Source organism: Oncorhynchus nerka, linkage group LG25, assembly GCF_034236695.1.
Source record: "Oncorhynchus nerka isolate Pitt River linkage group LG25, Oner_Uvic_2.0, whole genome shotgun sequence".
NCBI lineage: Eukaryota > Metazoa > Chordata > Actinopteri > Salmoniformes > Salmonidae > Oncorhynchus > Oncorhynchus nerka.
The window spans coordinates 36,808,688-36,826,733 of record NC_088420.1 but is presented as its reverse complement, the minus strand read 5'-3'; the positions used below and the strand labels follow the sequence as shown (position 1 = coordinate 36,826,733).

The following is an 18,046-nucleotide window of genomic DNA, read 5'->3' as shown; positions in this document are numbered from 1 at the left end:
GGAACACGCTGTCATACACGTTGATCCAGAGCATTCCAAACATGCTCAATTGATGACGCGTCTGGTGAGTTTGCAGGCCATGGAAGAACTGGGACATTTTCAGCTTCCCGGAAATTGTGTGCAGATCATTGCAACATGGGGCAGTGCATTATCATGCTGAAACATGAACTGATGATGGCTGATGAATGGCACGACAATGGGCCTCAGGATCTTGTCACGGTATCTCTGTGCATTCAAATTGCCATTGATAAAATGCGGTTGTATTTGTTGTCTGTAGCTTATGCCTGCCCATACCATAATTCCACCGCCACCATAGGGTCTCTGTTCACACCAGTAAACCGTTCGCCCACACGACACCATACAGTGTTTTTAACTAGGCAAGTCAGTTAAGAACAAATTCTTCTTTACAAAGATGGCCTACCGGGGAACAGTGGGTTAACTGGCTTGTTCAGGGGCAGAACGACAGATTTTTACCTTGTTCGCTCAGGGATTCAATCCAGCAACCTTTCAGTTACTGGCCCTACGATCTAACCACAAGGGTTCCTGCCCAGTACTTTTGAAACCGGGATTCATCCATGAAGAGCACACTTTTCCAGCGTGCCAGTGGCCATCAAAGTTGAGAATTTGGACGCTGAAGTCGGCTACAACGTTGAACTGCAGTCAGGTCAAGACCCTGGTGAGGATAATGAGCACGTAGATGAGCTTACCTGCGACGGTTTCTGACCGTTTGTGCAGAAAGTATTCGGTTGTGAAAACCCACAGTTTCCTTAGCTGTCCGGGAGGCTCGTCTCAAACAATCCCGCAGGTGAAAATACCGGATGTGGAGTTCCTGGGCTTGCCTGGTTGCAAGTGGTCTGCGGTTGTGAGGCCGGTTGGACGTAGTGCCAAATTCTCTAAAACAATGTTGGACGCAGTCTATGGTAGAGAAATTAACATTAAAGTCTCTGTCAACAGCTCTGGTGGACATTCCTGCAGTCAGCATGCCAATTGCACACTCCATTAAAACTTGAGACATCTGTAGGATTGTGTTGTGTGGCAAACTTGCACATTTTAGAGTTGCCTTTTATTGTCCACAGCACAAGGTGCACCTATGTAATGACAATGCTGTCTAATCAGCTTCTTGATATGCCACACCTGTCAGGTGGATGGATTATCTTGGCAAAGGAGAAATCCTCACTAACAGGGATGTAAACAAATTTGTGCACAACATTTGAGAGTATTAAGATTTTTGTACGTATGGACCATTTCTGGAATCTTTTATTTCAGGTTATGAAACATGGGACCAACACTTTAATGTTGTATTTATATTTTTGCTCATTATTAAAACTCAGAGAACATTCAGGATGATGATGACTGCGGGAATAATGTAATTTAAAGACTTCAAAAAAGACTCCATATAAAAGTGGGATTGTAATGGAAACCTGATAAATGTTATGCTGTCAGAATATAAAACGGTTGATTTCCTCCAATAGGTTTGAATATTCATGAGACAGGCTCCTCTGTCTAGCCAATGACATGCTTGGATGGTCACTGTGGCGTTCTTCCTTATTTGGGAGGGAAAATATGGCGACGTCGATTGTCTTCTGCTATGGTTATTATGAACCCCCATCTGTAGCATCATTACTGACAGCAGAGAGAGAGAGAGAGGGAGAGAGAGAGAGAAATAGACAGCTGATATGAATACTAATCAACCAACTCTATAACTACCAGTTGATTGCAGTTCACATTTAAGTTGGCCATTTATTGAAGAGAAAATGCATCTGTTGAGATACACTGTGGATATAATTAGATTTCTAATGGCCCAAAACAAGGATCTATAACTTTTATTGAGGGGTACGTCTATAAAATGTTATATAATCCCTCTTCCATCATCAATAGTACATTATGAAAACTATTATTGTTGTTTTCAAATGTTAAGTTCCGTTGTATTTATTATGGATGCTATTCTCGGATCCGCAGACACAGTTTTGCGTTACTGTAATCATTCAATGATGTCAAATCATCTAGATCTCCTCAATCTCCGACAAGTCACACCAAACTAACTGACAAAGTATAGTAGGAAATACTTGCGTACATCATCAACTTTACCAACTATACAGTAAAACAATAATATAGTACAATGTCCAGTTTAATTAATCAGTTCTAAACCACTACTAAACTCGAAGCAAAAAAATAATGTATTTACCGTAACGTTGTGTATTTTCTAACCAGTGGTTTTGAACGCGAGCAGCTCAAGTGTATCTCTAGAAACATTTTATTTCTGAGGAATCGGTTTGAATGTTCGCTATCTGTGGGTTCAGCTGGGATGGCTATGAATCTTCCCTACTATGTCCGTTCAGAGAAGCTGTCAGCACTGTGGTCTTAAGGCCACGTTGTTATAAATAGTTCAACTGTTCTATGTGCCTTCCCTCTGACGGACACTGAGCATTGGCACCAGTGGCAAAGATTACAGCAGAAACAAGGAAAGGTAAAAACACAATATAACATAACATGTAATATGGTTATAAGAAGGAAGAAGACGTTACGGTAAAGTCTAAAAAAAGAAAGTGTCACGTTTTTAGCTTAGTTTGGAAGTAGTATTCTCTACAACAACAAAAAACTGGCCCATTGTGTGTGTGTGGTTGTTCTATCCTCTCTCTCCCTCCTCTCAGGTGTCCATGGTGTGTCTGGGGGTTCTGTGAGGCTCTCCCCTCCCCCTTGCCCTCCTCTCTCCTCTTCCCAGTGGCTGGGTGTATCTAAGTTTGGTCTTCCTGCGTCTTTTCTCTGAGCACCAGACCCTCTCACAGTACTCCTCCAGCCGCTGTGTATCTCGATATCCTATAAGTTGGAGGAACTCCTTGTACCACAGCCGAGAGGTAGGGCCTGGAGCTGGAGCGGGGGCTAGGGAGGACCCTGGTAGGGCTCCTGGTAGTCTAGAAGTGGGGTCAGAGTTGGAACCAGTGTGGAGGTCTGGAGGGGAATCTATGGGAAGGTGACAGGAGGTTGCTGTGGTCTCCCCTTCTTCCTCTCCTTCCTCCCCTGTCCTGTGTATCAGGGCACTGACCCTCTCCCCTCCCAGCACATGAAGCGTTACCCTCAGTAGGGTGTGGACATAGCCCTGTTCTACCGTCTGACACACGTACATGCCAGCGTCCCCAATCCGCACAATCAGGAACAACAGCCCGTGGGTCGTTATGACTACACTCTCATCACCTCTGACCTGGGGGAGGGAGAGAAGAGGGAGGGGAGGGGAGGTAAGGAGAGATGGAAAAGGAAGGAAGAAAGGAGGAAAGTGGTGTATATGTATATACAGTATGTATATATGTCTCTCACCTTCTCTCTGTCTGGACCTCTCTGTATGTACCACAGAACTCTGGCCTGTAGAGAACGAGGGGTACACTCCAGTAGAGTACTGTTATTCTCTACCCCATACACCTGCCTCTCCTCCGCACCCTGGTACTTCTCCCACACACACACACACACACACACACACACACACACACACACACACACACACACACACACACACACACACACACACACACACACACACACACACACACACACACACACACACACAGTTCAGCAGTGACCATTCTGTTACCTCAGCAGGCCAAAGGCCATTGGCCAAGGAGTAATTACTTTCTACCCCCCCCCCCCCACACACACACACCCCCCAAACACACACAGACTGACCATCAATCTGCAGCCCATTGCATAGCTGTACAGCGTTGCCATGGCGAACATCCTGTCGTCTGAATCGTCTGCTGAGAGAGAGGGGGGGAGTGGTGGAGGCTGTTAAATGGGCATTTGGGAAAGTGAGATAAGGACATAGTGGCATCAAAGGGAAGAACGGGAAGGGATGATGAGAAAGAAGGAGGGGATTAGGCAGGAGAGCGGTGCTAATGATTGCTATGTGATGCCTCTGCACCACTGTGCACATGTTCACATGTGTGTGACGGTACATGCCTGTGTGTCTTTGTGTATGAGGTTTGTGTTTCTGTCTCACCTCTTGGTGTAGACCCCAACAGGGTAGTATCGTGAGCAGGTGAGTCCATCCCAGGCACAGTAAGGATCCCTGGCTAGGCAACAGTCAGCACACTCTGACCCGTACAGTTCACATTGATGGAGCCTCACCTGAGCCACACCCACCTCAGAACCCACATAGAGCTGTTGCTATGAAAACAACAACACAGTGACCAAAATTAACAGAGGTACACATTTTTGTAAATATCAACATTATAAAACGCTTTGCCTACTGTCATTACATTTCCCGACATTCGGATAATGAATACACTGTCATCTTGTGGCTAGATGTAGATACTGCAGTTTTAAACAACCATGCTTCAAAACAATGTTAGTAACTATGATTTTAACATGATAAATAGTTGTCATACTCGTTTTGCAGATATGATGATCTCAGTTATTGGCACAGGGACCTAGAAAGAAATAACATGAAAACATTTTGATCTTCCATAAACAAATCAAATTGTCGAGTGCCAAGAATGTGTAATTGATGCAATGGCCATCTTTTGCCATATGGTGGCGCTAAATAACAGCAGTACCTTGAACACCTGCAGTTCCTCCAGTAGTACTTCCTCTATGGTGTCTGTGTCTTTGTTGTAGATGCTGATAACCTTCAACACAACAGAGTCGTCTACGGGAGAGAGTATTTAAGTGACCACCCAGGACATCCAAATAGTAGAGAGTCAAAGGCTTTGTTTTGGGATGTCAGTGCCTGTCTATCTGGTAGGCCTATCTTACCTTCCTGTAGATTGTGATTGGAATTCTGCATGTGATCAGTGGAGGGAGCTATAACCTTGGTGATACACAGCACTGGATGATCATAGTGTAGTGTCAGTGTGCATACCTCTGCCTATGTACAGGACGTGGTAGTGTCCATCCTGGGCCTGGACGCGGTCCACAGCAATCTGGGTTAGTCTCCTCCCTCCTGGCTCCGTCTGCAGTAGGACAGGTTTCTTGTGGAGGGGCAGGACCGGGCTGGACATGACGGGGTGGGAACGCACAAAACGCAGAACCTCATCAGGGAACTCCTTAGAACCTGAGAACCCACCACCGTTCACCTTACTGGCACACTGGAGAGAGAGAAGAGAGTGGAAGAGATGGAGAGGGGAAATGGATAGAGAGAGAAGAGAGTGGAAGAGATGGAGAGGGAAAATGGATAGAGAGAGAAGAGAGTGGAAGAGATGGAGAGGGAAAATGGATAGAGAGAGAAGAGAGTGGAAGAGATGGAGAGGGAAAATGGATAGAGAGAGAAGAGAGTGGAAGAGATGGAGAGGGAAAATGGATAGAGAGAGAAGAGAGTGGAAGAGATGGAGAGGGAAAAGGGATAGAGAGGGGAAAAGATAGAGAGAGACAGGGAGGAGAGTGGAAGAGATGGAGAGGGAAAAGGGATAGAGAGGGGAAAAGAGAGAGAGAGGAGGAGAGTGGAAGAGATGAAGAGGGAAAAGGGATAGAGAGGGGAAAAGAGAGAGAGAGAGGAAGAGAGTGGAAGAGATGGAGAGGGAAAAGGGATAGAGAGGGGAAAAGGAGAGAGAGAGAGAGAGGAGGAGAGTGGAAGAGATGGAGAGGGAAAAGGGATAGAGAGGGGAAAGAGAGAGAGAGAGAGAGAGAGAGAGAGGAGGAGAGTGGAAGAGATGGAGAGGGAAAAGGGATAGAGAGGGGAAAAGAGAGAGAGAGAGAGGAGGAGAGTGGAAGAGATGGAGAGGGAAAAGGGATAGAGAGGGGAAAAAGAGAGAGGAGGAGAGTGGAAGAGATGGAGAGGGAAAAGGGATAGAGAGGGGAAAAGAGGGAGAGAGAGAGGAAGAGAGTGGAAGAGATGGAGAGGGAAAAGGGATAGAGAGGGGAAAAGAGAGAGAGAGAGAGGGAGGAGAGTGGAAGAGATGGAGAGGGAAAAGGGATAGAGAGGGGGAAAGAGAGAGAGAGAGAGGAAGAGAGTGGAAGAGATGGAGAGGGAAAAGGGATAGAGAGGGAAAAAGAGAGAGAGAGAGGAGGATAGTGGAAGAGATGAAGAGGGAAAATGGATAGAGAGGGGAAAAGAGAGAGAGAGAGAGAGAGAGGAAGAGAGTGGAAGAGATGGAGAGGGAAAAGGATAGAGAGGGGAAAAGAGAGAGAGAGAGAGAGAGAGAGGAAGAGAGTGGAAGAGATGGAGAGGGAAAATGGATAGAGAGAGAAGAGAGTGGAAGAGATGGAGAGGGAAAAGGGATAGAGAGGGGAAAAGAGAGAGAGAGAGGGAGGAGAGTGGAAGAGATGGAGAGGGAAAAGGGATAGATAGGGGAAAAAGAGAGAGAGAGAGAGAGAGGAGGAGAGTGGAAGACATGGAGAGGGAAAGGGATAGAGAGAGAATAGTGGAAGAGATGGAGAGGGAAAATGGATAGAGAGAGAAGAGAGTGGAAGAGATGGAGAGGGAAAATGGATAGAGAGAGAAGAGAGTGGAAGAGATGGAGAGGGAAAAGGGATAGAGAGGGGAAAAGAGAGAGAGAGACAGGGAGGAGAGTGGAAGAGATGGAGAGGGAAAAGGGATAGAGAGGGAAAAAGAGAGAGAGAGGAGGAAGAGTGGAAGAAAAGATGGAGAGGAAAAAGGGATAGAGATTGGAAAAAAGAGAGAGAGAGAGAAGAGAGGAGTGGAAGAGATGGAGAGGAAAAGGGATAGAGAGGGAAAAGGAGAGAGAGAGAGAGAGGAGGAGAGTGGAAGAGATGGAGAGGAAAATGGAGGGATAGAGAGGGGAAAAGAGAGAGAGAGAGGAGAGAGAAGAGATGGAGAGAAAAGGAAGAGATGGAGAGGAAAAAGGGATAGAGAGGGGAGAAAGAGAGAGAGAGAGAGAAGAGAGTGGAAGAGATGGAGAGGAAAAGGGAAGAGAGGAGGGAAAAAGAGAAGAGATGGAGAGAGAGATGGGGAGGGAGAGTGGAAGAGATGAAAGAGGAGGGAAAAGAGAGGAAATGGATGGAGAGAAAAGGGAGAAGAGAAAGAGAGAGAGAGAGAGAGGGAAAAGGAGAGAGAGAGAGAGAGAGAGAGAGAGAGAGGAAGAGAGTGGAAGAGATGGAGAGGGAAAAGGGATAGAGAGGGGAAAAGAGAGAGAGAGAGAGAGAGAGGAAGAGAGTGGAAGAGATGGAGAGGGAAAATGGATAGAGAGAGAAGAGAGTGGAAGAGATGGAGAGGGAAAAGGGATAGAGAGGGGAAAAGAGAGAGAGAGAGGGAGGAGAGTGGAAGAGATGGAGAGGGAAAAGGGATAGATAGGGGAAAAAGAAAAGAGAGAGAGAGAGAGAAGAGATGGAGAGAGAGTGGAAGAGATGGAGAGAAATGAAAGGGATAGAGAGGGGAAAAGAGAGAAAAGAGAGAGAGAGAGAGAGGAAGAGAGTGGAAGAGATGGAGAGGGAAAAGGGATAAAAAGAGAGGGGAAAAAAAAGAGAGAGAGAGAGAGGAAGAGAGTGGAATAGATGGAGAGGGAAAAGGGATAGGGAGAGGGGAAAAGAGAGAGAGGAGAGAAAGAAGAGAGAGGAAGAGATGGAGAGGGAAAATGGATAGAGATGGGAAAAGAGAGAGAGAGAGAGAGAGGAAGAGAGAGTGGAAGATATGGAAAAGAGGGAGAGGAATGGAGATGGAGAGGGAAAAGAGAGGGGAAAAGAGAGAGAGAGAGAGAGAGAGGAAGAGAGTTGAAGAGGTGGAGAGGGAAAAGAGATAGAGAGGGGAAAAGAGTGGAAGAAGAGATGAGAGAGGGAAGAGAGTGGAAGAGATGGAGAGGGAAAAGGGATAGAGAGGGGAAAAAAGAGAGAGAGAGGAAGAGAGTGGAAGAGATGGAGAGGGAAAAGGGATAGAGAGGGGAAAAAAAAGAGAGAGAGGAAGAGAGTGGAAGAGATGGAGAGGGAAAATGGATAGAGAGGGGAAAAAGAGAGAGAGAGGAAGAGAGTGGAAGAGATGGGGGAGAAGCAACATATGAATAAGAAAAAAGCATTACACTGTCAATGATTCGAATGGTTACTATTGAAGCTGTATGCTGCAGTATAATGATAGCACTGATGTGACCTGCAGAGACAGCTACAGTAGCTCTGACATTCACAGGAAATGTTGTATAACGACCTGTAACACTCTTTCTCTACAAAGGGCAGCTGCCACAGACACAGGCATAAGGGGAGTGCTGTGAATGTACAATGCTGCTGTTGGAATATCACATTTTTGAAAGACATTATTGAAAGTATATTGTTTGGATATACAGTGTGGAGTTTGCTGTAATGGAGGTGCAACTCTTAAGAAAATTCCTAAACTACACTTTTCTTGTGTTGCACCAAACTATGCAGTGCATGTATCCTTACTTATCGGGTATGGAGAGCCAATCAGGTAATGTAAAGCCTATTGATAAGTCAGTATATGTTGTAGCTGTAGGCTGTAACTCACAGATCCGGGGCGTGGGTAGGGGACCCGGCCTTTGTATGGGGTCCAGTGGTGCTCTGGTCTCTCCCGGTGTGCAAATTGGCCGTTGAATGCTGCTCGCACAACATCCATGTGGTACACACACACTGCATAGCCCTGGAACACAGCACTGAGGAGGGGAGGGGTGTAGATTGAGAGAGAGAGAGAGAGAGAGAGAGAGAGAGAGAGAGGGGGAGAGAGAGAGAGAGAGACAGAAGATATTCAATACAATATACCAGTACTTTTTTGAAAAAACACACGTGACTCTCTCAGCAGACCTTGTAGTACTGAAGAGGCCAAATATCTCTGGATTCTTCTCATCCTTGTTCTTCAACACAAATACATCCTCTGAAATGAAACACACATGAGAGAGAGATTTAGGGTTCCATTAAGTGAAAGTACTATAGGTACATCCCCTTCTCTAGGAAACACACATGAACACACAGCCGTACCCAGCTCATCGAAGTGTGTGTCGATGCCGTTGGGTCCAGCCACAGAGCAGATGAGACGGGTCTTTAGGAAGGAGCTCCAACGATTCACCAACATCCTCTGACCTCCCTGGTCATTCTGAAGGGAGGGGATGGAGGGTGAGGGGAGAGGAGAGGAGAGGGGGAGAGGGAAGGAACTGGATTAAAATTGGAAGGAGGCGAAGGAAGGGAGGACATGATACAGTATATGGATATGCTGGCATGCAGGATAGAACAGAGCATTTGTGCAATTCTCACCGCACAGACCCGTCCCACCCGGGTGTAAACAGCCTTGTTAACCCCCTCTGCGTCCATCCCTCTCTCGGTGAAGAAGAAGTAGACCTTGTCATCATCCCTGTCATCGTTATCAGGAATCACCACCGACCCAATGAACTTAGGCTCTAGAGGAAACATGACAGTTTCAGAAAGAGAATGTGACCGCAGGATTACAAAGTTCACTTTGCCTCCAGGAAAATATAACATACTTCTACATTTATGTAGAGACCATATACAATATACCATGTGAAAAGGCCCTGTTATTAATATGCAAATACTTGTGTTACTTTAAAAGGATACTTTGCATCACCACCTGGTATGGCAACTGCTCGGCATCTGACCGTAAGGTGCTACAGAGGGTAGTGCGAACGGCCCAGTACATCACTGGGGTCAAGCTTCCTGACATACAGGACCTACATAATAGGCGGTGTTAGAGGAAAGCCCATAAAATTGTCAGAGACTCCAGTCACCCAAGTTATAGAATATTTTCTCTGCTACCGCATGGCAAGAGGTACTGGAGCGCCAAGTTTAGGACCAAAAGGCTCCTCAACAGCTTCTAACCCCAATCCATTAGACTGCTGAACAATTTTAAAAAATCGCCACCAGACAATTTACATTGACACCCCCCCCCCTTGTATACTGCTGCTCCTCGCTGTTTGTTTATTACCTATGGATAGTCACTGCGTCCCACCTACATGTACAGATTACCTCAACTAGCCTGTACCCCTGCACACTGACTCAGTACCGGTGCCCCCTGTATATAGCCTCCACACTGACTCAGTACCGGTGCCCCCTGTATATAGCCTCCACACTGACTCAGTACCGGTGCCCCCTGTATATAGCCTCCACACTGACTCAGTACCGGTGCCCCTGTATATAGCCTCCACACTGACTCAGTACCGGTGCCCCCTGTATATAGCCTCCACACTGACTCAGTACCGGTGCCCCCTGTATATAGCCTCCACACTGACTCAGTACCGGTGCCCCCTGTATATAGCCTCCCACTGACTCAGTACCGGTGCCCCCTGTATATAGCCTCCCACTGACTCAGTACCGGTGTCCCCCTGTATATAGCCTCCACACTGACTCAGTACCGGTGCCCCCTGTATATAGCCTCCACACTGACTCAGTACCGGTGCCCCCTGTATATAGCCTCCACACTGACTCAGTACCGGCCCCTGTATGCCCCCTGTATATAGCCTCCACACTGACTCAGTACCGGTGCCCCCTGTATATAGCCTCCACACTGACTCAGTACCGGTGCCCCTGTATATAGCCTCCACACTGACTCAGTACCGTGCCCCCTGTATATAGCCTCCACACTGACTCAGTACCGGTGCCCCCTGTATATAGCCTCCACACTGACTCAGTACCGGTGCCCCCTGTATATAGCCTCCACACTGACTCAGTACCGGTGCCCCCTGTATATAGCCTCCACACTGACTCAGTACCGGTGCCCCCTGTATATAGCCTCCACACTGACTCAGTACCGGTGCCCCCTGTATATAGCCTCCACACTGACTCAGTACAGGTGCCCCCTGTATATAGCCTCCACACTGACTCAGTACCGGTGCCCCCTGTATATAGCCTCCACACTGACTCAAGTCTACACTTGTTGTATTCGGCGCAAGTGGCAAATAATGTTTGATTTGATTTGAGACACATGGTATCCATGAGTTCATCTGACTCTGGGGAAGTAGATAAAGGACCTAATTGTCAAAATTCTGGCAATTAAGCTATTTTTCTACCTACCCAGAGTCAGATGAAGTCGTATGGATACCATTTTTATGTCTCTGTTTGCAGTATGATGGAAGTTAGAGGTAGTTTTGTGAGCCAATGCTAACTAGTGTTAGGACAGGGTAAAGAATGATTCTTCATGGGCACTGCAACTTAAGATATTACTCAAGGTTTAATTATTAGAGCAACCAAACAACTTCAGGGGACAAATTACATGAAGGATAAATAATATGAGCTGAGAACTGGCACCAAACTCTAAACTAGAGCAACCCCAGCAACCTCTGATCTTTATAGCCCAGAGCTCCATCATCTGGTATAAAAATGAAAGTCCTCCAATTATGGTCCCACAGTACTTCCTTTGCAAAAGAAACGTAGAGTCTCTCGAAATGCCACATGCAACATACAACAATATCACTACAACATGTAGATGACATGCAGGCCTGACTAGAATATCAACAGAAAGTAACACAACAGCACAGTACGAAATTATCTTCTTTTTTTAAGCAAATGTGTGTGTTCCTTCAGGTCCATGCTCACTCAATAAGTGAATGATGACTAGTAGGTCAGGTGGCCTGGATGTTGTTGGTAGGCCCATGTTGTAGTGTGCTACCATCGCCGTAGTGCTCTAGGCACCTCTTGCTCCACAGCAGTCATCCCCAGTCACTGGCCAAGCCTGCAATGCCTCGGTAAAAGGCCCCACAGGTACACCACCGAATATCTCCTCTTCGATCTCTTCCTTTCCCCAAATGACACCATCCACAGTTAGCTAGTCCCACAATGTGCCTGAGGCACCCACAGCCTCAGCAGCACAAAATGGGGGGGAGTATGTACATGTACGCAGGCAGAGATGACAGAGAGAGGAAAACATTTTCTCTGCACATACGAACTCCTCCTGTCCAGAACTTGTGAGGTAAAGCTAGCTACTATCTAGCCAGCTAGATAACTAACACACACAGATGGTCATCTAACATTAGCTAGCAAAAATAGCATGTGGACAATGGGCAAAACAACGTCCAACATGATACTTTTCAATAAAAACATTGGCAGACAAAATACAGGCACAGGGGTCGTCTCATGTTGCTTGAAGTAGTCACAGTAACCAATGTTGAAGTCCTGCTGTCATAAGCATTGCTGATTTCACTCACAATGAAACTCTTTAGCACAGAACCACCAACCAGGTCGGGAAACTCCAGTACATCGACAAGCTAGATAGGGAGAAGCTCCGAATCAGCTCCAAATGCAGTTAGGAAACTCCAGTACATCGACAAGCTAGATAGGGAGAAGCTCTAAATCAGCTCCAAATGCAGTTAGGAAAGTCCAGTACATCGACAAGCTAGATAGGGAGAATCTCCGAATCAGCTCCAAATGCAGTTAGGAAAGTCCAGTACATCGACAAGCTAGATAGGGAGAAGCTCCGAATCAGCTCCAAATGCAGTTAGGAAACTCCAGTACATCGACAAGCTAGATAGGGAGAAGCTCCGAATCAGCTTCAAATGCAGTTAGGAAACTCCAGTACATCGACAAGCTAGATAGGGAGAAGCTCCGAATCAGCTCCAAATGCAGTTAGGAAACTCCAGTACATCGACAAGCTAGATAGGGAGAAGCTCCGAATCAGCTCCAAATGCAGTTAGGAAAGTCCAAAACCCGGGGAGTTCATTAGCTTCCAGTCTTGAAAGAACCACCGCTGTCACCAGATGTAAGGCCAGGGTAAAGAATGATTATCCATATCCGTGGGCTTCAGATACTCAAGGTTTAATTACTAGAGTAACCAAATGCCTAAAAACATCTTTTCACTATGTCGTTATGGGGTTGTGTGTAGATGGGTGAGATTTTTAAATATTTTTAACTCTTTTGAATTCAGGCTGTAACACAACAAAATGTGAATAAGTCAAGGGGTATGAATACTTTCTGAAGGGACTGTAAGTGTGGGTGAGTACCAGACATCAAACAGAAAGTAGTAATGAGAAATGCCTGGCCACTGACCATTGAGCTGTTGTCTGTTGTCTCTCTCAGTGCGTGTGTAGCTTTGGTTGTTCAGTCGACACAGAGCTGCATCATTTTCCCAGTAGTCTGTATACAGGCCAATATATAGCTCTCCTCCTAACACACACACACACACACACACACACACACACACACACACACACACACACACACACACACACACACACACACACACACACACACACACACACACAGAAAAAAACATAATAAACCAGATGTTTCATCAGTTAACACCTAATTTTCCACACATTAAATTAAATTAAGAACAAAATGACAATCAATTGCAAATTATGTTTGGTAATTTTTTGTTTTGTTATTTATCGCAATCTGAAAATAACGGATTTATAATGAGTTATTTCCACACGGTGGCAGCATTGTGCTAAAACTAAACCTGCCTCTAAGCCACCGTGTCCCAAACACGTTTGGTTTTTGCCCTAGTACACAGTTGTTCAAATAATCAAAGCTTGATGATGAGTTCATTATTTGAATCCGCTGGGTAGTGCTAGGGCAAAAGCTGAAACGTGCACCCCTTGGGGCCCCCAGGACCGAGTTTGGGAAACGCTGCTCTAAGCACTGTGCAATATACTCAATAACAGCAATTATACTAGAGTATCAGTGTCTTCTAATAAGGTTAGGGCTAAGTGAGCCTGAGACAGAGAGTTATTGAGAAAATAATATATTATGAAACATACAAGAAGGTAGAAAGTGAAACAACAGAAGTGATAATGTCTTGTAGTGTGTGGTCTTCTTACTGTCCAGGGTGGAGGTTACGGGAATGTTGTGGTCATAGGGACATCTCCCTCTTCCACTCTCTACACTCTGCTCCTCCAGCTCAAACTGTCTGGCCTGGGGACCAAAACGTATCAGTGAGAACACACATACTCATGCTCGCTCGCACATGCACACACACTTCGTAAAATGGCCTGTTATCGAGTACGTATTGATGTGATCAAATGTAAAAAATATATTAATCATAGTGTCACATATAAACAAGTAAATTAACAGTATATAAAGCAGGGACAATAAAGAGCGTGGGGGGCTTTGACAATGGTGAGGTGTGAGTGTCACGATATGTTCCAACATCTAGCAACCGTTATTAGAAGCACCTCTCAGCAAACAGGGGGGATGTCTCAGGCTGGACACAGTGGCAGTCAGAATTGCTAGTCTCTATTAACTATTGACACCCCTGTGTTACCATTATCAAACACTAATTCGATAAAGCTGCTTTTTCATCACAGATACAAGTCTTTAGATACTCTGAATGGCAAGGAAGTGACAAGAGTCTTCAGATAATTAGCCGTACGAAACAGGGGTATTTGGTGTAGTGACACATTGACATCCCTGAGCTTGACCTTAGCCATGGCATGTTCTGTTCTTTATTCTGACTGAGGTCTTGTGGGAGACTGGTTTGTTTTCCCTGCTGGTGCTGTTGTCACAGGTCCTCTCAGACAGACAGGGGATGATATAAATTAAACTAATTTACAATCTAGACAAACACATTCCCTCGCTCTCTCAGAGGACACAAACTAACTATCAGTACCACCTTCCTCTTTCTCTTCTCCTCCCCCTCTCTCCTCTCTCCCTTGCTCTCTCCTCTCTCCCTCGCTCTCTCCTCTCCCTTGCGCTCTCCTCTCTCCCTTGCTCTCTTCTCCTCCCCCTCTCTCCTCTCTCCCTTGCTCTCTCCTCTCTCCCTCGCTCTCTCCTCTCTCCCTTGCGCTCTCCTCTCTCCCTTGCTCTCTTCTCCTCCCCCTCTCTTCTCTCTCCCTCGCTCTCTCCTCTCTCCCTTGCTCTCTCTCCTCTCTCCCTTGCTCTCTCCTCTCTCCCTTGCTCTCTCCTCTCTCCCTTGCTCTCTCCTCTCTCCCTTGCTCTCTCAAAGGACACACAAACGTCAATAATGTCACACTTTGTGTCTCTGTGTGTATCTCCTTCAGATGAATCAAAAACTCCCTGTCTCTCTCTGAGGAAACATAAATTGACCATTGGGCGTGTTGAGGTTTTTACAGCTCATTCAGGAAAGACTGCCGGTGTCTAAAGAACAGATGACGAGACTGAGCCAAAACAGCAGCATGTCCTTCTATATGTTCGCATATCAACATTATTTGCAATAACTACAAGGAAAAAAATCCCATCCCTGCTCACCTGTCCTGCGTGTCCCACCCTGATGGTGGCACAGAGAGGGTTAAATGCTCCTGTTCCACATGCCAACAGGTGTGTTGTGTTAAACTGCTGCAACACCTTGATGTAGTTAGCACACTCTGGCTGTAGGGGAGGGGGGAGAGGGAGACAGAGGGGAGGTTAGGTTAGGTAGGTAACTGGAAGTGTATGGCGTGTCCGGATATCTGTACTTGCATTTTAAATAGTAGGCTGATTAGGTATGCGAAAATAGAACATTTTATAGTACAGTATGTCATTATATATATTTTTTTTATGAGTATGCTTTACATGTCAAGATATCATACTAATTTCGGGATTTTATGTGGTACAAATTCCTTTCACGCTATTGAGGAAGATAATTGTATTTTCAGCTGATAATCACGAGGCTGTGCTGTACCAAAATGCTCAAATGGCGGGAAACAGCGCACATGCTCATTAGATGTCGCATTCTCAGTATGGGTGAGCCTAGTATTTTGATATTTATTGTTACGGCATACATTTTTGCAAAACAGTACGTTCTAAATAGTATGCGGTATGAATAGCACACAGTATGTCGTTTCAGTAAGTAGTAGGCAAGACAGATATCGAACACACTGCATATATGTAGGGTAAACTATGACAGATGTAGATGTACATCAGATTCTGTTACCTTCTCTTTACCCTTCATCATACAATCTTCTACCTGTGACTCAGAGCTGGCCCAGTCAATCTGATGAGAGATGACAATAAATCAGACACTGACACATGCATACGGACATGCAAACACACACTCACACATGCACACTTTCTGTCTGAGTGTTCAGCATAACATCCTGTAATTAGCATTTGTTTATGGGTGGACTGAACCACAAAAGGTCTCCATAACCATCATAACCATCCTGAAGTGTCTGAACTACACTCTTAGAATTAAAGCTACCCTGCCTTTAGGGTTCTAAAAACTGCTCATAAAGGTTCCTCGAGGAACCCTTCTGAAAAGAGTCTTCAAGGAACTCTTTGAGGAACCTTTATGGGATGGGAGGGGTTCAATTTAGTACCTTTTTAATAATATATTGCAGAGGTGGCAGCTTGGCTTACTGGAGGCGGGGTTTTCAGATAGTTATTTTTGGGCACCCGTTAGAGTAAATGTCATTCTTGTTCATCATGATAAGTTCATACACTGCAAATGTCAATTTTCCGACATAAACAATGCTGATTACATATAGTAATACAGTGGTAACAATTCCAACTTTGGGATTTGCATAGGCTCTTGAGGAACTCCTTCTCCTCTGTAAGCCTCAGTGAAGCTACACAACTATCAGTGTTCAACCTTAACATGTGATGACAATAGAACAGAACAGATGAACAGGAATGACATTTACTTGAAAGGGTGGCACAAAAAAAAGCCAGGCCCCTAAAATCTAAAAGCCAGGCCCCTACTAAGCCATGCCTCCAGTCCAGGTTCCTCCAGGAACCCGTTACTACATTAAAGGACTTTTGATATTTGTTTAATTTGTCCATTGTTGATTTGATTTGAATTATTAGGATCCCCATTAGCCAATGGCGACAGCTAACGAAAATTACATTACAGACAAAAAAAAGACTTTCCAATTTAGATCCATTTAAAAACATGAACGTGTATGTGCTCATCTATCAGTTTCACACACATGTCAGTACATACACACAACAAGTAGGTCACATGGGGGAGAGGCGTTGTGCCGTGAGGTGTTGCTTTATTTGTTCTTTTAAACCAGGTTTGCTGTTCACTTGCACTATATAAGACGGAAGAGAGTTCCATGCACTCATGTCTCTGTATAATACTGTATATTTCCATTCATTTGTTCTCAACTTGCGGAGATAAAAAATAAAACATCCAATTGATTTATCAAGACCAGTCCCCATGCTTGTATCAGAGCAGCATAAAACGATGCTAAAATAGTTGACCACAGCGGGTAGACTTTATTATTATTATTTTGATTATTATTTGACCCTGCTGGTCATCTATGAACATTTGAACATCTTTGCCATGTTCTGTTATAATATCCACGGCACAGCCAGAAGAGGCCGGGCCACCCCTCATAGCCTGGTTCCTCTCTAGGTTTCTTCCTAGGTTCTGGCCTTTCTAGGGAGTTTTTCCTAGCCACCGTGCTTGTACACCTGCATTGCTTTCTGTTTGAGGTTTTAGGCAGGGTTTCTGTACAGCACTTTGAGATATCAGCTGATGTAAGGGCTTTATAAATACATTTGATTTGATTTGATTTTGACTATTGCTTAAAATACTATTGCTTCTATCTTCTTACTATTGCTTCTAACTTCAATATGCTTTTTAAATAAATAAGACCGATACCACGTTTAACAGCACAGCATTACTCAACACTAGTGAGACTCATGTCACCTACGGCAGGCCTACAATAATTAGATTCAAAGGATTGGAGGATTCTAAATTCATATTTAAGGTGTATTTTCCGTTAGGGCAAATCCGATCTGTGAGAATTTCTAAGGTGCTTTTATATCATTCTAAATGTATTAATCATTTCTTTGTTTATTTCATTGTCAAATAACCTATCCGTTCAACGCTGGGCCAAATGGGGACCACCCTCTGGGACTCCCAATCACAGTCAGATGTGATACAGCCTGGATTCGAACCAGGGACTGTAGTGATGCCTCTTGCACTGAGATGCAGTGACTTAGACCACTTTGCCACCCAGGAGCCATGATCGATATGACCAATATATACATTTATTGTCCTGCTAATAGCCCATCCTAGAAACGTTGTTTGCAGAATTCACAGCCTGCTACACTTGTGAACAGGGTTAATGTGTTAACAGGGTTAATCATAATAATAATAATATTTTTTCCCCCTTCCACATGTTAAAGGTTCCCATTGATACATTTTTTTTGATCAATTAGTACACTTAAGTATAACGACAATATTTGTTGGATTATTTGTTCTGTCTTTTCTGGTGGATTAAACTGAAATTCCAACCAACTTTCTATAGCTTGTCTAGAAAATAACAATATTTTG

At 44.9% G+C, this 18,046-nt stretch overlaps 1 protein-coding gene across 1 annotated transcript in view; it reads right to left on the bottom strand.

Moving 5' to 3' along the window:
• Positions 1 to 1,219: 1,219 nt before the first annotated feature.
• LOC115109461 (semaphorin-3E-like) overlaps positions 1,220 to 18,046 on the bottom strand; it is a 58,296-nt gene continuing 41,469 nt past the window's right edge. The window contains exons 3-17 of the mRNA XM_065009763.1: positions 15,695 to 15,754; positions 15,031 to 15,150; positions 13,644 to 13,737; positions 12,871 to 12,987; positions 9,133 to 9,275; positions 8,860 to 8,974; positions 8,686 to 8,755; positions 8,393 to 8,537; positions 4,850 to 5,075; positions 4,545 to 4,636; positions 4,377 to 4,418; positions 3,989 to 4,155; positions 3,668 to 3,743; positions 3,313 to 3,438; positions 1,220 to 3,199 (exon numbers count right to left, since the gene is read on the bottom strand). Of these exons, the coding sequence (XP_064865835.1) occupies positions 2,648 to 3,199; positions 3,313 to 3,438; positions 3,668 to 3,743; positions 3,989 to 4,155; positions 4,377 to 4,418; positions 4,545 to 4,636; positions 4,850 to 5,075; positions 8,393 to 8,537; positions 8,686 to 8,755; positions 8,860 to 8,974; positions 9,133 to 9,275; positions 12,871 to 12,987; positions 13,644 to 13,737; positions 15,031 to 15,150; positions 15,695 to 15,754 (2,145 nt within the window). The 3' untranslated portion in view covers positions 1,220 to 2,647. The remainder of the gene's footprint in view (positions 3,200 to 3,312; positions 3,439 to 3,667; positions 3,744 to 3,988; positions 4,156 to 4,376; positions 4,419 to 4,544; positions 4,637 to 4,849; positions 5,076 to 8,392; positions 8,538 to 8,685; positions 8,756 to 8,859; positions 8,975 to 9,132; positions 9,276 to 12,870; positions 12,988 to 13,643; positions 13,738 to 15,030; positions 15,151 to 15,694; positions 15,755 to 18,046) is intronic.